The sequence below is a fragment of the Hyla sarda genome, chromosome 6 (assembly GCF_029499605.1).
Source record: "Hyla sarda isolate aHylSar1 chromosome 6, aHylSar1.hap1, whole genome shotgun sequence".
NCBI classification, from domain to species: domain Eukaryota; kingdom Metazoa; phylum Chordata; class Amphibia; order Anura; family Hylidae; genus Hyla; species Hyla sarda.
The window spans coordinates 110734342-110750436 of NC_079194.1; the positions used below are offsets into that span (position 1 = coordinate 110734342).

The following is a 16095-nucleotide window of genomic DNA, read 5'->3' on the forward strand; positions in this document are numbered from 1 at the left end:
ATGCCCCCTTGTTATAGATACAGTCCTGGGTATAAATAGATCATGGGAGAGATCTCTATACGGTCCTCTGATATATTTATACATAGTTATTAGGTCTCCCCTAAGCCTTCTTTTTTCTAAACTAAATAACCCTAATTCTGATCATCTTTCTGGGTACTGTAGTCCTCCCATTCCCCGTATTACCCTGGTTGCCCGTCTTTGAACCCTCTCCAGCTCCACTATATCTTTCTTGTACACTGGGGCCCAGTACTGTACACACTATACACAGAGAAAAGCTCCCAGTGTAAGTGTCAAATGTATCCATAGTGATCCAGTCATTGATGTTTTTTTGTCCTGTAAAACAGCACAATATGCTATATTATTCAATATAAATTTTCAGGAAAAAAAAGTTGTCCTCTGGCCGATGTATTTACTTTTATAACTTTATAGTGGCATGCATTGGGAAATATTCCCTGTGTACATTGGAAATACAGTGTGAATGCCTCATATCTTGGAACACTCTTAAAGGGTACCTCTCATCAAAAAAACTTTTGATATATTATAGATTAATGTATGCAGAATAACTTCACAATTGCATGTTATTAAAAAATATGCTTCTTTCTATTTAATTTTCCACTTTGAAGAAATGACCACTAGGGGTCTCCCCACCAGTCCAGGCAGCAAGCATTTCAGACTCATGCTGGAGTCCTAAACACTACGAGCTGCCAGTCTGCTTTGTTCACAAAGGAGAACACTCAGAGCTGCCAGCCTGCTTTGTTCACAGCCTGTTTGGCTGTGAACAAAGCAGGCTGGCAGCTCTGAGTGTTTAGGACTCCAGCATGAGTCAGAAATGCTTGCTGACGGGACTGATCGGGAAAAATACAATAGAAAGAAGCATATTTTTCATTAACATGCTATTGGAAAGTTATTTAACATTCATTAATCTAAAATATATCAAAAGTTTATTTGATGAGAGGTACCCTTTAATATATTTAAATATCTGTCCTTAGATAGGTACGGCATGGCACCACTAGCTATGCAACCAATAGCAACACACAGGTGGGAATGGCATATAACAGCGCGGCAGATACACAAAAACCTCAATGAGTCTCTGGAGGTGCTAGGACGGGGTCGAAGGATAGACCTTATCATATACTGTGTAACGTATAAACACTGAAATAACCTGCACTCAGTATAGGACTCAGTATAGGACTCTAGGCTCCTTTTCAGATCAGCCAGGGGACCAGGACCGCAGAAGTGCGTGGGGGCTCAGAGGCGACTGCCGGCGGTTTCTGAGTGCCCACGCACTTCTGCGATCCTGGTCCCCTGGCTGATCCGAAAAGGAGCTTCGAGTCCCATACTGAGCAGTGAGTGCAGGATATTGCACGTGTTGCTACGTTACACAGTATATTTAAATATCTGCATGTCTGCAGCCACCACTAGGGGAAGCTAACGCGTTATTGTCATTTGTAAAAACTTTTGGCATGTAGTCCAGACATGTCAAAAGTTTATATTGCATCAGGTCTTAGTCCAGAGACCCGCTGCGATCGTCAGTAATAACTGGCAAAAGTACGTGGCCAGACACTGTATTGGACTCTTTTACCTTATAGACTAATGCGGGGAGTCGGATTTGATTGACAGCTGGCGAGTAAAGTGCACTGCCGCTCACTTCACGTGGCTATTACTGACTATTCCAGCGGTTCTTAGGACTGATACCCGGTGCGATATAAACTTTCGACAAGTTTGGACAACAAGTCAAAAGTTTTTTTCTACAAATCATACTAACGCATTAAAGGAGACCTAACACTATTAAAAAAAACTTCATGTCATAGTCGCACGTCATAAGTTTTCACTGGTGGGGTTCGGATGACTCCCAACAATCACTAAAATGAACAGGCAGCAGCATTCTGAGGAGCGCTGTGCATGATTGTACAGCTTCAGAGAGTCCTTAGCCTTTCTATGGACTTTCTGTGAAATTCTGCACCTCTCATACCCCTTTCCGAACAGGAATGAGGGCATTTAAAGACCTGTATTTCACAATCCAGTCTTAAAGTTAAAGGGGTATTCCAGGATTTTTATTTTATTTGACTATGCTACTGGGGCTGTATAGTTAGTGTAGTTCATAATATAGTGTCTTTATCTGTCTCTAATGGTTGGTCTCATATTCTTATGTGATCTTTGTTCTGGATGTTCATTTTTAACAGCATACGAAATGACTCCTGTCTCGGGTACTTCCCAGGATGTAGTGTGGCCGAGACCTGACATCACTAGTCAGGTGATGACAGGGAGCCTGTCTGCTTCAATGGGTGGAACAGCTGGAGGCACCCAGATTAGAAAGCACTGACCTTTTTCATTGAATCTAGCTTGTTTGTTGTTCAATGGGAGGGGTGGCTGATGTGTGGGAGGTAGGAAAGTGGAATTCTGGGATTTGTAGTAAAAAAGAAAACTTCAACAGGAAATACTGAGATTCACTAAAAGAAAGCCACAGTATTATGGTAATCTCACAACATAGCAATTTAACCCAAAGACAAGTGCAGATCCTTCCTAAGCATGTCCCTTACTGTCTGGCAGGTAGGTGCTTAAAGGGGTACTCTGCCACAAGACATCTTATCCCCTATCGAAAGGATAGGGGATAAGATGTCAGATCACGGCTGCAGCACCCACCTGTTGCAGCTTTCAGCAGCGCTGGAGGCTCTCATGCTAATGCCTCATGACCACGGTGACAGGAGACCACGGTGACGGGAGATTGGGTAGGACTAGCACTCCTCTGTGCTCACTCCTGTCCTATCAGACTGCAGCATGCAAAAAAAGGGAGGAGGGGGTTACAGAGCAGCCTTCAGTAATTGGATGAAGAAAACCAGCACAGCAGAATCAGGGAGGAAGTGAAAGCATGGTGAGCGAGGGTGGGCTCAGTGCTTGCCTTGGATACACCCCTTCCTGAGCAGCAGATGACAGAATGAGATTTGTGAGCCGAATACAGAAGCTAAAAACGCATGTTAAGAATTTGCATGACCTAGGCCCAGTCTTATCAAACTGGGTGAGAGAAAAAATGAAGAGATTTTTCCCACAGCGGCCAATCACAGCTCTGGTAAAGTGAAAGCTGAGCTGTGATTGGTTGCTATGGGAAAATCTCTCACATAATTTTTTCTCTCACACAGTTTGATAAATCTGGGCCCTAGAGAGTAATATATATAAAAAAAATTGTTTTTCTGTGAACTGACAGGTACACTTTAAAGTGTACCCGTCAGATCCAACAAAAAAACATTTTTTTTTAAATATATCACTCAGTACCTAATCCTGACATGTACATAAAATTTTTGTGTCTAGCACCTTTTTTTTTTATTTTTTATTACACTTTAAATTTAGCTCACTAGTCTGATTTCCTCTCAAAGGGAGGGGGCGTGGCCTCACTGCACAGGTCTCCGCCCCCTCCCTCAGTATGCTGTCTGCTCACATCTCCCCTAGCATTAGCAAAACTACAACTCCCAGCTTGTCCTCACTGACAGTAGCGGGACACAAGCTGACAGTGGAAGGATTTTTCCTCCAGCTATGAGCCCTGCGCTCACAGCTGTCAATCAAGGAAGTGTGTCCATGACATAGGAGATGATGCATGGACACAGCAGGACTAGCATGTGTCCAAGCAGGCAGGGGCGGCAGTTTTTTGACTGGCTTTTTCAGCATGAAATACTGAAAATTTTATAATGAAAGCAAATGCAAAACCTATTGGTTTTGCATGATTTACAACATATCAAAAGTTTTTGTATCTGACAGTGCCCATTTAACTCCTTAAGGACCAAGGACGTATGAGTACGTCCTTGGTCCCTCTCCCATGATATAAAGCGTGGTCCCACGGTGACCCCGCATTATATCACAGCGGGCCCGGCGTCATAGTGACGCCAGGACCCGCCTCTAATAGCGTGCGGCACGCATGCGATTAACCTTTTAGCCGCGCGCTAAAAGCTGAACCACGCTGCTAAAAGTAAAAGTGCCCGGCTAGCTCAGGGAGCTGTTCGGGATTGCCGCGGTATAATCGCGGCATCCCGAACAGCTGTACTACAGGAGGAAGGTCTCTTACCTTCCTTCCTGCAGTCCGATCGCCGATTGAATGCTTCAAGCCTGAGATCCAGGCTTGAGCAATCAATCGCCGAAAACACTGATCATTGCATTGCAAAAGAAAAGTGTAAAAAAATCATTAACCCTTTGAATTATCCCTTCCCCTAATAAAAGTTTGAATCACCCTGCATTTCCAATAATAAAAAAAACTGTGTAAATAAAAACAAAAATAAACATATGTGGTATCGCCGTGTGCAGAAATGTCCGAATTAAAAAAATATTCTGCTAATTAAACCGCACAGTCAATAACATACATGCAAAAAAATTCCAAAGTCCAAAATAGCGTATTTTTGGTCACTTTTTATATCATGAAAAGATGAATAAAAAGTGATCAAAAAGTCAGATCAATGCATAAATGGTACTGCCAAAAATTTCAGATCACGGCGCAAAAAATGAACCCTCATAGCACCCTGTACATGGAAAAATAAAAAAGTTATAGGGGTCAGAAGATGACAATTTTAAACGTATAAATTTTCCTGCATGTAGTTATGATTTTTTTCTGAAGTAATACGAAATCAAACCTATATAAGTAGGATATCACTTTAACCGTATGGACCTAGAGAATAAAGATAAGGTGTCATTTTTACCGAAAAATGTACTACGTAGAAACGGAAGCCCCCAAAAGTTACAAAATGGCTGTATTTTTTCAATTTTATTGCACAATGAGTTTTTTTCCCGTTTCGCCGTAGATTTTTTGGTAAAATGACTGATATCATTACAAAGTAGAATTGGTGGTGCAAAAAATAAGCCATAATACAGATTTTTAGGTGCAAAATTTAAAGGGTTATGATTTTTTAAGGTAAGGAGGAAAAAACGAAAGAGCAAAAACGGAAAAACGCCCGGTCCTTAAGGGGTTAAGTTAAATTTGCTGGGCAACACCCCTCCCAATAAACCACACCAACCTTTTGGTAATGTGGCATAGGTGGTGTAAAAAAAAATGCCAAAAAAAAAATATCGAATACCAGAAAATTGGTGTACAGCCATGGTAAATTCCCCCTAAAGTATATTGGAACGTTACATATCCTAAAAATCTAAAACCTTAATAAGAAGGCTTTTTTCTATAGCGTAACATTTACTTTTCCATTCCGGAGTTTTAAGGTCCAGACTCTCAAAAGAGTCATCATATTTCTCTGCAGGCGGGTCAGGATCGGAGTCGTGGTATTCCTCCAGGTATGGATGTGCCAGACATTCTGCTGCAGATAATCTCCTCTCCGGGTCCAGATCCAACATCTTCTCCAGTAGATCTATCTCTGGGGAATGTTGAAGGATACAAGTCATCTACTGTCTTTTCTTATTGGGTTTTATATATATATATATATATATTTTTTTTTTTTTTTTTTTTTTTACAAAAATAATAAATATTTATTACAAGCTATATTTAATACAATGTAATATTTTCTATTGAATTAAATGGGTACTCCACTGGAAATTTTTTTTATTTTTTTTTATCAGCTGGTGCCAGAAAGATTAGAAATTTCTAATCTTTGTATATCAGCTGCTGTATGCTCCACAGGAGTTTACACCTCTGTCCATGTCAGGAACTGTCCAGAGTAGGAGCAAACCTCTCCTGCTCTGGACAGTTCCTGACATGAACAGAGGTGTCAGCAGAGAGCACTGTGGTCAGACAGAAAAAAAATAAAAAAAATTAAAAACTTCCTCTCTAGCATACAGCAACTGATATGTGCTGAAAGGATTAACATTTTTAAATAGAAGTAATTTACAAATCTGTTTAACTTTCTGGCACCAGTTGATTTAAAAAAAATATAAATGTTTTCCAGCGGAGTACCCCTTTAACGAATACAGACGATCAATACCTCTGACTACTACAATGCAGGAACGTAACGTTCTTCTAAATATTTATTTTTTACAAGGTTATTGTTACTAGTATTATATTGCCAGGTATTATATTCATTCGGTTAGGAAGTAATACAAAAGCCATGGTGAGCTGTGTACCCTGACACCTGCATTGGTTGGCATTAGCTTGGAGTTAACCCTTGGTGTTTATCTAGCACAGTGGTTTTCAACCAGGATACCTCCGGCTGTTGCAAAACTACAACTCCTAGCATGCCCAGACAGCCTTCGGCTGTCTGGGCATGCTGAGAGTTGTAGTTTTGCAAAAGCTGGAGGCACCCTGGTTGGGAAACACTGATCTAGCAGTCAGCAAGATGATATGAAGAATGCTGCAGCTTGGTATGGCTGACGAGATAAGAGAGTTTAACATACCTAATGCTTTCATTGTTGGGAAAAGCTCTTTAAAATTCTTCTTCTGTTTCTCTGGGAGCATTTTTAAGTAGTCTTGAGCCTGTAGACAGAATCATGGATGTTATTGTGACTAATGTATTCTCACAAAGATGATTTTATTCTCCATTCAATATAGGTAGAAAGATGTTGGGGTAGCAAAATAGGCAGTTGGCTAGGGACTCTGTAGCCACAGGCTCCCCCAAGGACATTAGGCAGCGGAGCCACCTGAAAGGAGAACATGCAGAACTTCACTTCCCTGGACCACCAAGGGCTTTAAACCCCCTTCACACATACATTGCCAAGGACTTTACCATTAAAGGGGTATTCCGCCCCTAGATATCTTATCGCTGGGGACCCCCGCGATCTCCTTGCTGCACCCGTAGTTTAGAGCGTTGGGTGCAGTGCCGGAGGCTTGTGACGTCACCCCCTCAATGCAAGTCTATGGTAGGAGGCGTGACGGCCGCTCCCATTGACTTGCATTGAGGGAGCATGGCGTCACGAGCGGGCCTTACCGTGAAGTCATAAGCCTCCGCCCCACATCGCCAGTCATTCAGCACGGAGAGAAGTTCACTTCATGCACCGGATGTTTGGTGTGCCGCAGCCAAGATCAGGGGGGTCCCCAGCGGCAGGATAGGGTATAAGATGTCTAGGGGTGTAGTACCCCTTTAAAGTGTACCTGTCACTTTAAAAAACCCAGACCCCAACCGGTAATAACTTTTGACATGTCTCTACAACATGTCAAAAGTTTTTTTTAAGTGACAGTGCCCATTTAAACCATTCACTATATAGGGATTATATGGTAGTGTACTTTGGACACTGAAATGAAAATTTTATTTAAAAGCTATGTTCACAGAATGTCCACACGGAAAATCTCTGTGCAGGCAGTCTGCGGGCGCTGGCATGGACAGCTAGGACCGCTTGGGAATGCGCCATCTCATAGACAGCAATGCATTCCGTGCAAAGTCCACAGAAAGACATGTCCATTCTTTCTGCGGACACTGGAATTAGAATTTTTGTGCCAGATGTTACTGCCATGGAAATTCTGCTATGTGCACAGCATAAACCTATTCAAATCAGTGGGACTCTGCTGCTGCGAAATTTCCAAAGAGTACCTGTCACGACCTCTAGGGGCAGGATATTTTTAAAGTTCCCATGCAATCTCCTAGCTTGGAACTTGGGGCAGGATATTTTTAAAGTTCCCATGCAATCTCCTAGCTTGGAACTTGTTCCATGACTGATGCAACCAGAGGACGAATTTTTGGAAGTCCCATAGACTTTACATGGGATTTCCCAAAAAACATCCTCTGATCTTTACCGTATTGCCCAGGAGCTTTAAACAAAACTTGCTGTCACAGATTGTAACAGGTACCATTTAAAGTATTTCTGCCATTCAAAAAAAAACTTTGAACATGTCAGAGAAACAACAAATGTTTTGATTGGTAAAGTCCTTGGCTGTACAAGTCACTCCTCTGCTTGCTGTGATCGCTATCCAGTTTCACTAGATGGGCTCAATAGACTTACAGGTGAAACTCGAAAAATTAGAATATCGTGCAAAAGTGAATTTATTTCACTAATGCAACTCGTCTGCGGAAGGAAGCATGAAGTGCTCCAAAATCACCTGGTAGACGGATGCATTGACCCTGGACTTAATAAAGCACAGTGACCAACACCAGCAGATGACATGGCTCCCCAAATCATAGTAATTGGGGGGGGTTGGGGTTTTCATGAGCTGTAGCCATAATCATGACAATTATGACAAATCACGGCTTGAACTATCTTGCTTTGCATGTAATGAGTCTCTCTCATATATTAGTTTCACCCTTTAACCCCTTAAGGACGCAGGACGTAAATGTACGTCCTGGTGAGGTGGTACTTAACGCACCAGGACGTACATTTACGTCCTAAGCATATGCGGGCATCGGAGCGATGCCCATGTCATGCGCGGCTGATCCCGGCTGCTGATCACAGCCAGGGACCCGCCGGCAATGGCCGACGCCCGCGATCTCGCGGGCGTCCGCCATTAACCCCTCAGGTGCCGGGATCAATACAGATCCCGGCATCTGCGGCAGTTCGCGATTTAAATGAACGATCGGATCGCCCGCAGCGCTGCTGCGGGGATCCGATCATTCATAACGCCGCACGGAGGTCCCCTCTCCTTCCTCCGTGCGGCTCCCGGCATCTCCTGCTCTGGTCTGTGATCGAGCAGACCAGAGCAGGAGATGACCGATAATACTGATCTGTTCTATGTCCTATACATAGAACAGATCAGTATTAGCAATCATGGTGTTGCTATGAATAGTCCCCTATGGGGACTATTCAAGTGTAAAAAAAAATGTAAAAAAATTTAAAAGTAAAAGTAAAAAAAAGTGAAAAATCCCCTCCCCCAATAAAAAAGTAAAACGTCCGTTTTTTCCTATTTTACCCCCAAAAAGCGTAAAAAACTTTTTTTATAGACATATTTGGTATCGCCGCGTGCGTAAATGTCCGAACTATTAAAATAAAATGTTAATGATCCCGTACGGTGAACGGCGTGAACGAAAAAAAAAAAAAAAAAAAGTCCAAAATTCCTACTTTTTTAATACATTTTATTAAAAAAAAAATTATAAAAAATGTATTAAAAGTTTTTTATATGCAAATGTGGTATCAAAAAAAAGTACAGATCATGGCGCAAAAAATGAGCCCCCATACCGCCACTTATACGTAAAAATAAAAAAGTTAGAGGTCATCAAAATAAAGGGATTATAAACGTACTAATTTGGTTAAAAAGTTTGTGATTTTTTTTAAGCGCAACAATAATATAAAAGTATGTAATAATGGGTATCATTTTAATCGTATTGACCCTCAGAATAAAGAACACATGTCATTTTTACCATAAATTGCACGGCGTGAAAACAAAACCTTCCAAACTTAGCAAAATTGCGTTTTTCGTTTTAATTTCCCCACAAAAATAGTGTTTTTTGGTTGCGCCATACATTTTATGATATAATGAGTGATGTCATTATAAAGGAAAACTGGTCGCGCAAAAAACAAGCCCTCATACTAGTCTGTGGATGAAAATATAAAAGAGTTATGATTTTTAGAAGGCGAGGAGGAAAAAATGAAAACGTAAAAATTAAATTGTCTGAGTCCTTAAGGCCAAAATGGGCTGAGTCCTTAAGGGGTTAAGTTGCATTACTGAAATAAATGAACTTTGCACAATATAAAAAAAAATTTGAGTTTCACCTGTATAATGAAGTTTGTCTCCTGCAATCTCCCTTTGAGATTCATGGAGGGCACATGCGGACCCCACTCCATGCGCTAGGAGAGACAGAGTGCCCTACAGGATAGGGGATACATTTTCCTACATGGAACTTCTCCTTTAAGTACCGAAACACAGTACCATCTGGGTAATATAACGCACTATATTGGAAATAGTATGGTGGTAATATTTTTTAAATTGTAGATCAAAACCCACTTACGTGTTTACTTTCCATCTTGTTGATTAAAGAAGGCTTGGGACTTCCGATTACTTCAATAATTTTGTTCAGCTCGTCAAAATCTGTAGTGAAAAATTAAGGTTTTCTGCGGTCTGAAGCTTGACACGCCAGCCAAGATTAACTATTTCAAATGTGCCTGCATTATGCCAAGAAGCTGTCTTACATGACTTGTGCCACATTTATTATGCATTTTGACAATTTTCCACAAGGTCTAACAATAGGGCATGACTTTGCAAAAGGTGCATGGTTTTGGTGAAAAGGGGTTTGGCCTAATTGTGCCAAAAATTTTAAGTGCACAATTCTGGTTGGAAGAGCATTAGATACGCTAGATTTATCAGCCTGCCTTAAATGCTTTAAAGGGGTACTCCGGCCCTAAGACATCTTATCCCCTATCCAAAGAATAGGGCATAAGAATAGGGACCCCCGCAATCTCTCATTCGGCACCCACCTTTGTGAGCTCTCCGCAGTGCTGGAGGCTCTGAGTGTGAAGCGTTGCAACCACAGGGCCGGAGTATCATGATGTCACGATTCCGCCCCCTGTGTGATGTCACGCCCAGCCCCCTCAATGCAAGTCTATGGGAGGGGGCGTCACACGATTAGTTCATTCATTCAGATCTAGGATGTGTTATCTTAGTGTTTCCTTAATTTTTTTGAGCAGTGTACTTTCTTGTTGTCCCCCAGACTGCCCAATAACATAACACATACTTTAACTCACCTTCCTCCGCTCCCCCATAGCTCGAGTATCAGGGCGCCCCCATCCATGGACTGTGACTTTGCTTTACCCTGAGCTGCAAAGCATATTGTCTACAGCCAGGGGAACTGACAGTGCCGTTTACCAATCACTGGCTGAGGCGGGTGACTGCTGCGGCCTTTGATTGGCGGAGCGGGGCTGTGATGTCATGTCTACAGCTCTGGCCTACAATGTGAAGCAGACTATCAGCAGAGACCGGCTGATAGTCTGTCCTGATTCCAGAGCTACAATGGAGCGGATGAAGATGTCCTGGATTCATATCTGGAGAGTAATGACTATGTAAGATGAGTTAAAGTGTTTGTTATTTTATTAGGCAGCCTGGGGACAATTCCTGCCTTGCCCGCTCTGTGAGTTTTGGTGGGTGCCTTCTCTTGTCCGATCTGTAGCTGTGCAATAATCTTTCCTTTTTCTTGTGATGGATTTAATGGTACTCCTTGGGATGTTCAAAGGTTGAACACAATTTTATAACCCAACCCTGTACTCTACTTCTCCACGATTCTATATCTGGTGTGTTCATATCTGATCTTCATGTTGCAGTCTCTGGGGACCTTTAGAACAGGTAAATTTATAGTAACATTAAAGGGATTATCCAGGAATAGAGAAATAAAGCTACTTTCTATCAAAAACCACTCTCAGTCTGTCTCCAGGTTGGGTGTGGTTCTGCAGCTAAGTTCCATTGAAGTGAATGGAGCCAAGTTGTAAAACCACACCCAACCTGGAGACAGACGTGGAACTGTTTTTGAAAGAGATTAGCTCTGTTTTTCTATTTCTGGATAACCTTTTTTAAGTGACACTTTGACTGCACACAAGGGTACTTGCATTTTGTGACTTCTGGATTGAACTAGACTTTTTTTATGGTGGTTTTGCAAGATTTACCCTTAATTTTGATACAAATCCCTGCAAAAATGAAGCAATTTTAATGCCATTTTTGCTGCAATATTGGCAAAATCAGGGACAAAACGCAGCCAAACTGCAACATGTGGACACAGCCTTAGAGGATTATGAACTTTTTTTAAAATCAAAACCCATTTTAATTTCATGTTGTGATGCAACAATAAAAAAAATAAATAAATAAAAAGCCTTTGCAAGGCACTGTGTGTTTGTATATATCTCCACAGGAGATAAGCGTGGCAAGCCAACATTTGTGGGATGACAGCAGTCAGAACCTTGATTCAGGATGCAGAATTCACATACAAACTCATATACAAGAGCCTCAGAGAGAGATGAAACATTTTGCTGACATGGATGAATGAATCACTATAACTCAGTATTTTACAAACAGTGTGTCTCCAGCTGTTGCAAAACTACAACTCCCGGCATGCCCGGACAGCCAAAGGCTGTCCGTGCATGCCGGGAGTTGTAGTTTTGCAACAGCTGGAGACATGCTGTTTGGAAAACACTGCTATAACTGGACCTTTCAAATACAGTGCTGCAGAATCTGTGTGCACTATATAAATAAAGAGTTGTTATTATTATTATTATTATTATTATTATTATTTTAAATAAATATTGTCCTTACTACCCACAGCCACCACTAGAGGGAGCTAACTGTAAAGTATCTTAACTTGATGAGAACTGTTTAGGCTATTTTCAAACGTCGGAAAGTCCTCACGGAAAATCTTTGTGCGGACATTCCGAAGACTGCGGGTGCCTGCATAATATGCCGGCGCTAAGACCGCACGAGAATGTGCCATCTTATAGACGACAATGGACATGTCCATTCTTTCTACGGACACCGGAATCAGAAATTCCAAGGTGTGCACAGCACAGCAGAATCCTATTCAATGCAGCCTAAAAAGGCAAGTCATGCAACAAAATATCTGTATGGCTTCTACGATGTGATATGATTTGTTGTGTTTAAAAAAAATATATAAAAAGACATCCCAGAAAATACAATGTTATGCTAGCAGTCGTGTGCACATTATGACCCATGATCAAAAATCCAACTGGTTTTGGTATTTTGCGACTATGACAATGCCACATTGCGCTCTTCACCTTCAGTAACTTTATATAGTAGCCTAAATCTATATACAATAAACTGCCTTTTTTGCAACCCAATTTTTAACTATCGTTTATATTAAATGATACAGTTTATTGACCTCATGTGATATTATGGCTGTCATTTTGGCTTTGGTATAATACGAAATTATGTTACTAAACTGGCCAAGGATACAATCTCCTCCAGGGAATAAGACACGTCCAGTAATCATTTCTGCCCAGATGCATCCGACTGACCAAATATCCACTGTAAAGAGAGGAAATGTGCCACAGGTATAAGCAGGAGGCCGCAGGTATAAGCAGGAGGCCGCCGCAGGTATAAGCAGGAGGCCGCCGCAGGTATAAGCAGGAGGCCGCCGCAGGTATAAGCAGGAGGCCGCCGCAGGTATAAGCAGGAGGCCGCCGCAGGTATAAGCAGGAGGCCGCCGCAGGTATAAGCAGGAGGCCGCCGCAGGTATAAGCAGGAGGCCGCCGCAGGTATAAGCAGGAGGCCGCCGCAGGTATAAGCAGGAGGCCGCCGCAGGTATAAGCAGGAGGCCGCCGCAGGTATAAGCAGGAGGCTGCAGGTACAAGCAGGAGGCCGCCGCAGGTATAAGCAGGAGACCACAGGTATAAGCAGGAGGCTGCGGGTATAAGCAGGAGGCCGCCGCAGGTATAAGCAGGAGACCACAGGTATAAGCAGGAGGCTGCGGGTATAAGCAGGAGGCCGCCGCAGGTATAAGCAGGAGACCACAGGTATAAGCAGGAGGCCGCCGCAGGTATAAGCTGGAAGCCGCCGCAGGTATAAGCTGGAAGCCGCCGCAGGTATAAGCTGGAGGCCGCCGCAGGTATAAGCTGGAGGCCGCAGGTATAAGCTGGAGACCACAGGCTACATTCAGATAGCCATAATGCTGGTGGGTTTATGTGTTCATGTTACCGCTGCCATGCCGGATGTCCAGGGTTCTACTGGAAAGTGACTAATCACCTGTTTGGTTATAATGCATCCAGTTTAGGATCACTTCTGGTGCCCTGTACCAGCGAGTTACCACGTATCCAGTCATCTCCGGTTCTGTCTGTCGGGCTAGTCCAAAATCTAAAATCTGTACAAGGGCAATCATCACATCGAGTCGTCAATTTAGTAAAACATTTCCAGTAGGAATAACAGAGGGATGGCACAATTTAATAATTTAAGAGACGATGCTCCACAATTTACAAGACAGGTCCCTTAAACATCCCATGATATTGTCTAATTCAAAGTCTAGTACAGTTGTAAAGTCAGTTTACCTTGACCTCATAATTTTCATTTACTCCTAGGTTGCTCGGTTTTAGATCCTAGAATAGAACAAAGTCTTTTAGTACTGTAAAGAACAGACAAATACATTCATTGTAAAGACATCATTAATGATGATGAAGCCTGAGGGCATACATAGAAACATAGAAAGTGTTCAGCCCATCTAGTCTGCCCAATAATCTGAATACTATGAATAGTCCCTGGCCCTATCTTATATGAAGGATAGCCTTATACCTATCTCTATCTTATATGAAGGATAGCCTTATACCTATCTCTATCTTATATGGAGGATAGCCTTATACCTATCTCTATCTTATATGAAGGATAGCCTTATACCTATCTCTATCTTATATGAAGGATAGCCTTATACCTATCTCTATCTTATATAAAGGATAGCCTTATACCTATCTCTATCTTATACAAAGGATAGCCTTATATCTATCTCTATCTTATATGAAGGATAGCCTTATACCTATCTATCTTATATGAAGGATAGCCATATACCTATCTCTATCTTATATGAAGGATAGCCTTATATGTATCTCTATCTTATATGAAGGATAGCCTTATGCTTATCTCTATCTTATATGAAGGATAGCCTTATGCCTATCTCTATCTTATATGAAGGATAGCCTTATACCTATCTCTATCTTATATAAAGGATAGCCTTATACCTATCTCTATCTTATACAAAGGATAGCCTTATATCTATCTCTATCTTATATGAAGGATAGCCTTATACCTATCTATCTTATATGAAGGATAGCCATATACCTATCTCTATCTTATATGAAGGATAGCCTTATATGTATCTCTATCTTATATGAAGGATAGCCTTATGCTTATCTCTATCTTATATGAAGGATAGCCATATACCTATCTCTATCTTATATGAAGGATAGCCTTATATGTATCTCTATCTTATATGAAGGATAGCCTTATGCTTATCCCTATCTTATATGAAGGATAGCCTTATGCCTATCTCTATCTTATATGAAGGATAGCCTTATACCTATCTCTATCTTATATAAAGGATAGCCTTATACCTATCTCTATCTTATACAAAGGATAGCCTTATATCTATCTCTATCTTATATGAAGGATAGCCTTATACCTATCTATCTTATATGAAGGATAGCCATATACCTATCTCTATCTTATATGAAGGATAGCCTTATATGTATCTCTATCTTATATGAAGGATAGCCTTATGCTTATCTCTATCTTATATGAAGGATAGCCTTATGCCTATCTCTATCTTATATGAAGGATAGCCTTATACCTATCTCTATCTTATATAAAGGATAGCCTTATATCTATCTTATATGAAGGATAGCCTTATGCTTATCCCATGCATGCTTAAACTCCTTCACTGTATTTGCAGCTACCACTTCTGCGCTACTCTCTCAGTAAACATATTAACATAGTTCATAAGGTTGACAAAAAGACCAGAGTCCATCAAGTTCAACCTATATCCCTAATGAGTCCCTACCAAGTTAATATAGATCTAGAATCCATAACCTGTAATGTTATTATTCTCCAAAAATGCATCCAGACCCCTTCTGAACTCTTTTACACAGTTCACCATGACCCGCTCCTCAGGCAGAGAATTCCACAGTCTCACTGCTCTTACAGTAAAGAACCCCCGTCTGTGCTGGTGTAGAAACCTTCTTTCCTCTAGACGTAGAGGATGCCCCCTTGTTATAGATACAGTCCTGGGTATAAATAGATCATGGGAGAGATCTCTGTACTGTCCCCTGATATATTTATACATAGTTATTAGGTCTCCCCTAAGCCTTCTTTTTTCTAAACTAAATAACCCTAATTCTGATAATCTTTCTGGGTACTATAGTCCTCCCATTCCCCGTATTACCCTGGTTGCCTGTCTTTGAACCCTCTCCAGCTCCACTATATCTTTCTTGTACACTGGGGCCCAGTACTGTACACAGTATTCTATGTGTGGTCTGACTAGTGATTTGTACAGCGGTAGAATTATTTCCTTGTCGTGGGCATCTATGCCCCTGTTGATGCCCCCATGATTTTATTTGCCTTGGCAGCAGCTTCCCGACATTGGTCACTGCAGAAACCTTTGCCCCTCTTATTTAAAACTTTATCCTCTTGTGGTAGTTCTTATGGTATCCATGTACTAGTTTAGTTTCTCTTCTCCGAACTCTCTCCCATATACTTTTATGCTTCTGGAGATACGGTCTCCAGTACTTTGCGAAATACTCCAACTGAGGTCTCACCAGTTCTCTGTACTAGAGCCC

General features: G+C 41.5%; 1 protein-coding gene across 8 annotated transcripts in view; it reads right to left on the reverse strand.

The window, feature by feature from the left end:
• Window positions 1-16095, reverse strand: part of LOC130275949 (mitogen-activated protein kinase 11-like) — a 136025-nt gene that overhangs the window by 2752 nt on the left and 117178 nt on the right. For 7 of the 8 annotated variants that reach the window (XR_008844965.1, XM_056524659.1, XM_056524660.1 and 4 more), the window contains 6 exons: window positions 13822-13869; window positions 13523-13637; window positions 12734-12805; window positions 9792-9871; window positions 6316-6394; window positions 5169-5342 (listed from right to left, as the gene is read on the reverse strand). Coding sequence is in view for 6 of the 8 variants with exons in the window: in XM_056524659.1 (XP_056380634.1) it covers window positions 5169-5342; window positions 6316-6394; window positions 9792-9871; window positions 12734-12805; window positions 13523-13637; window positions 13822-13869 (568 nt within the window). In the remaining 2 variants the exon portion in view is untranslated. Of the gene's footprint in view, window positions 1-2643; window positions 2772-5168; window positions 5343-6315; window positions 6395-9791; window positions 9872-12733; window positions 12806-13522; window positions 13638-13821; window positions 13870-16095 lie in introns of all 8 variants that reach the window. The other variant, XR_008844966.1, reaches the window with a different exon arrangement.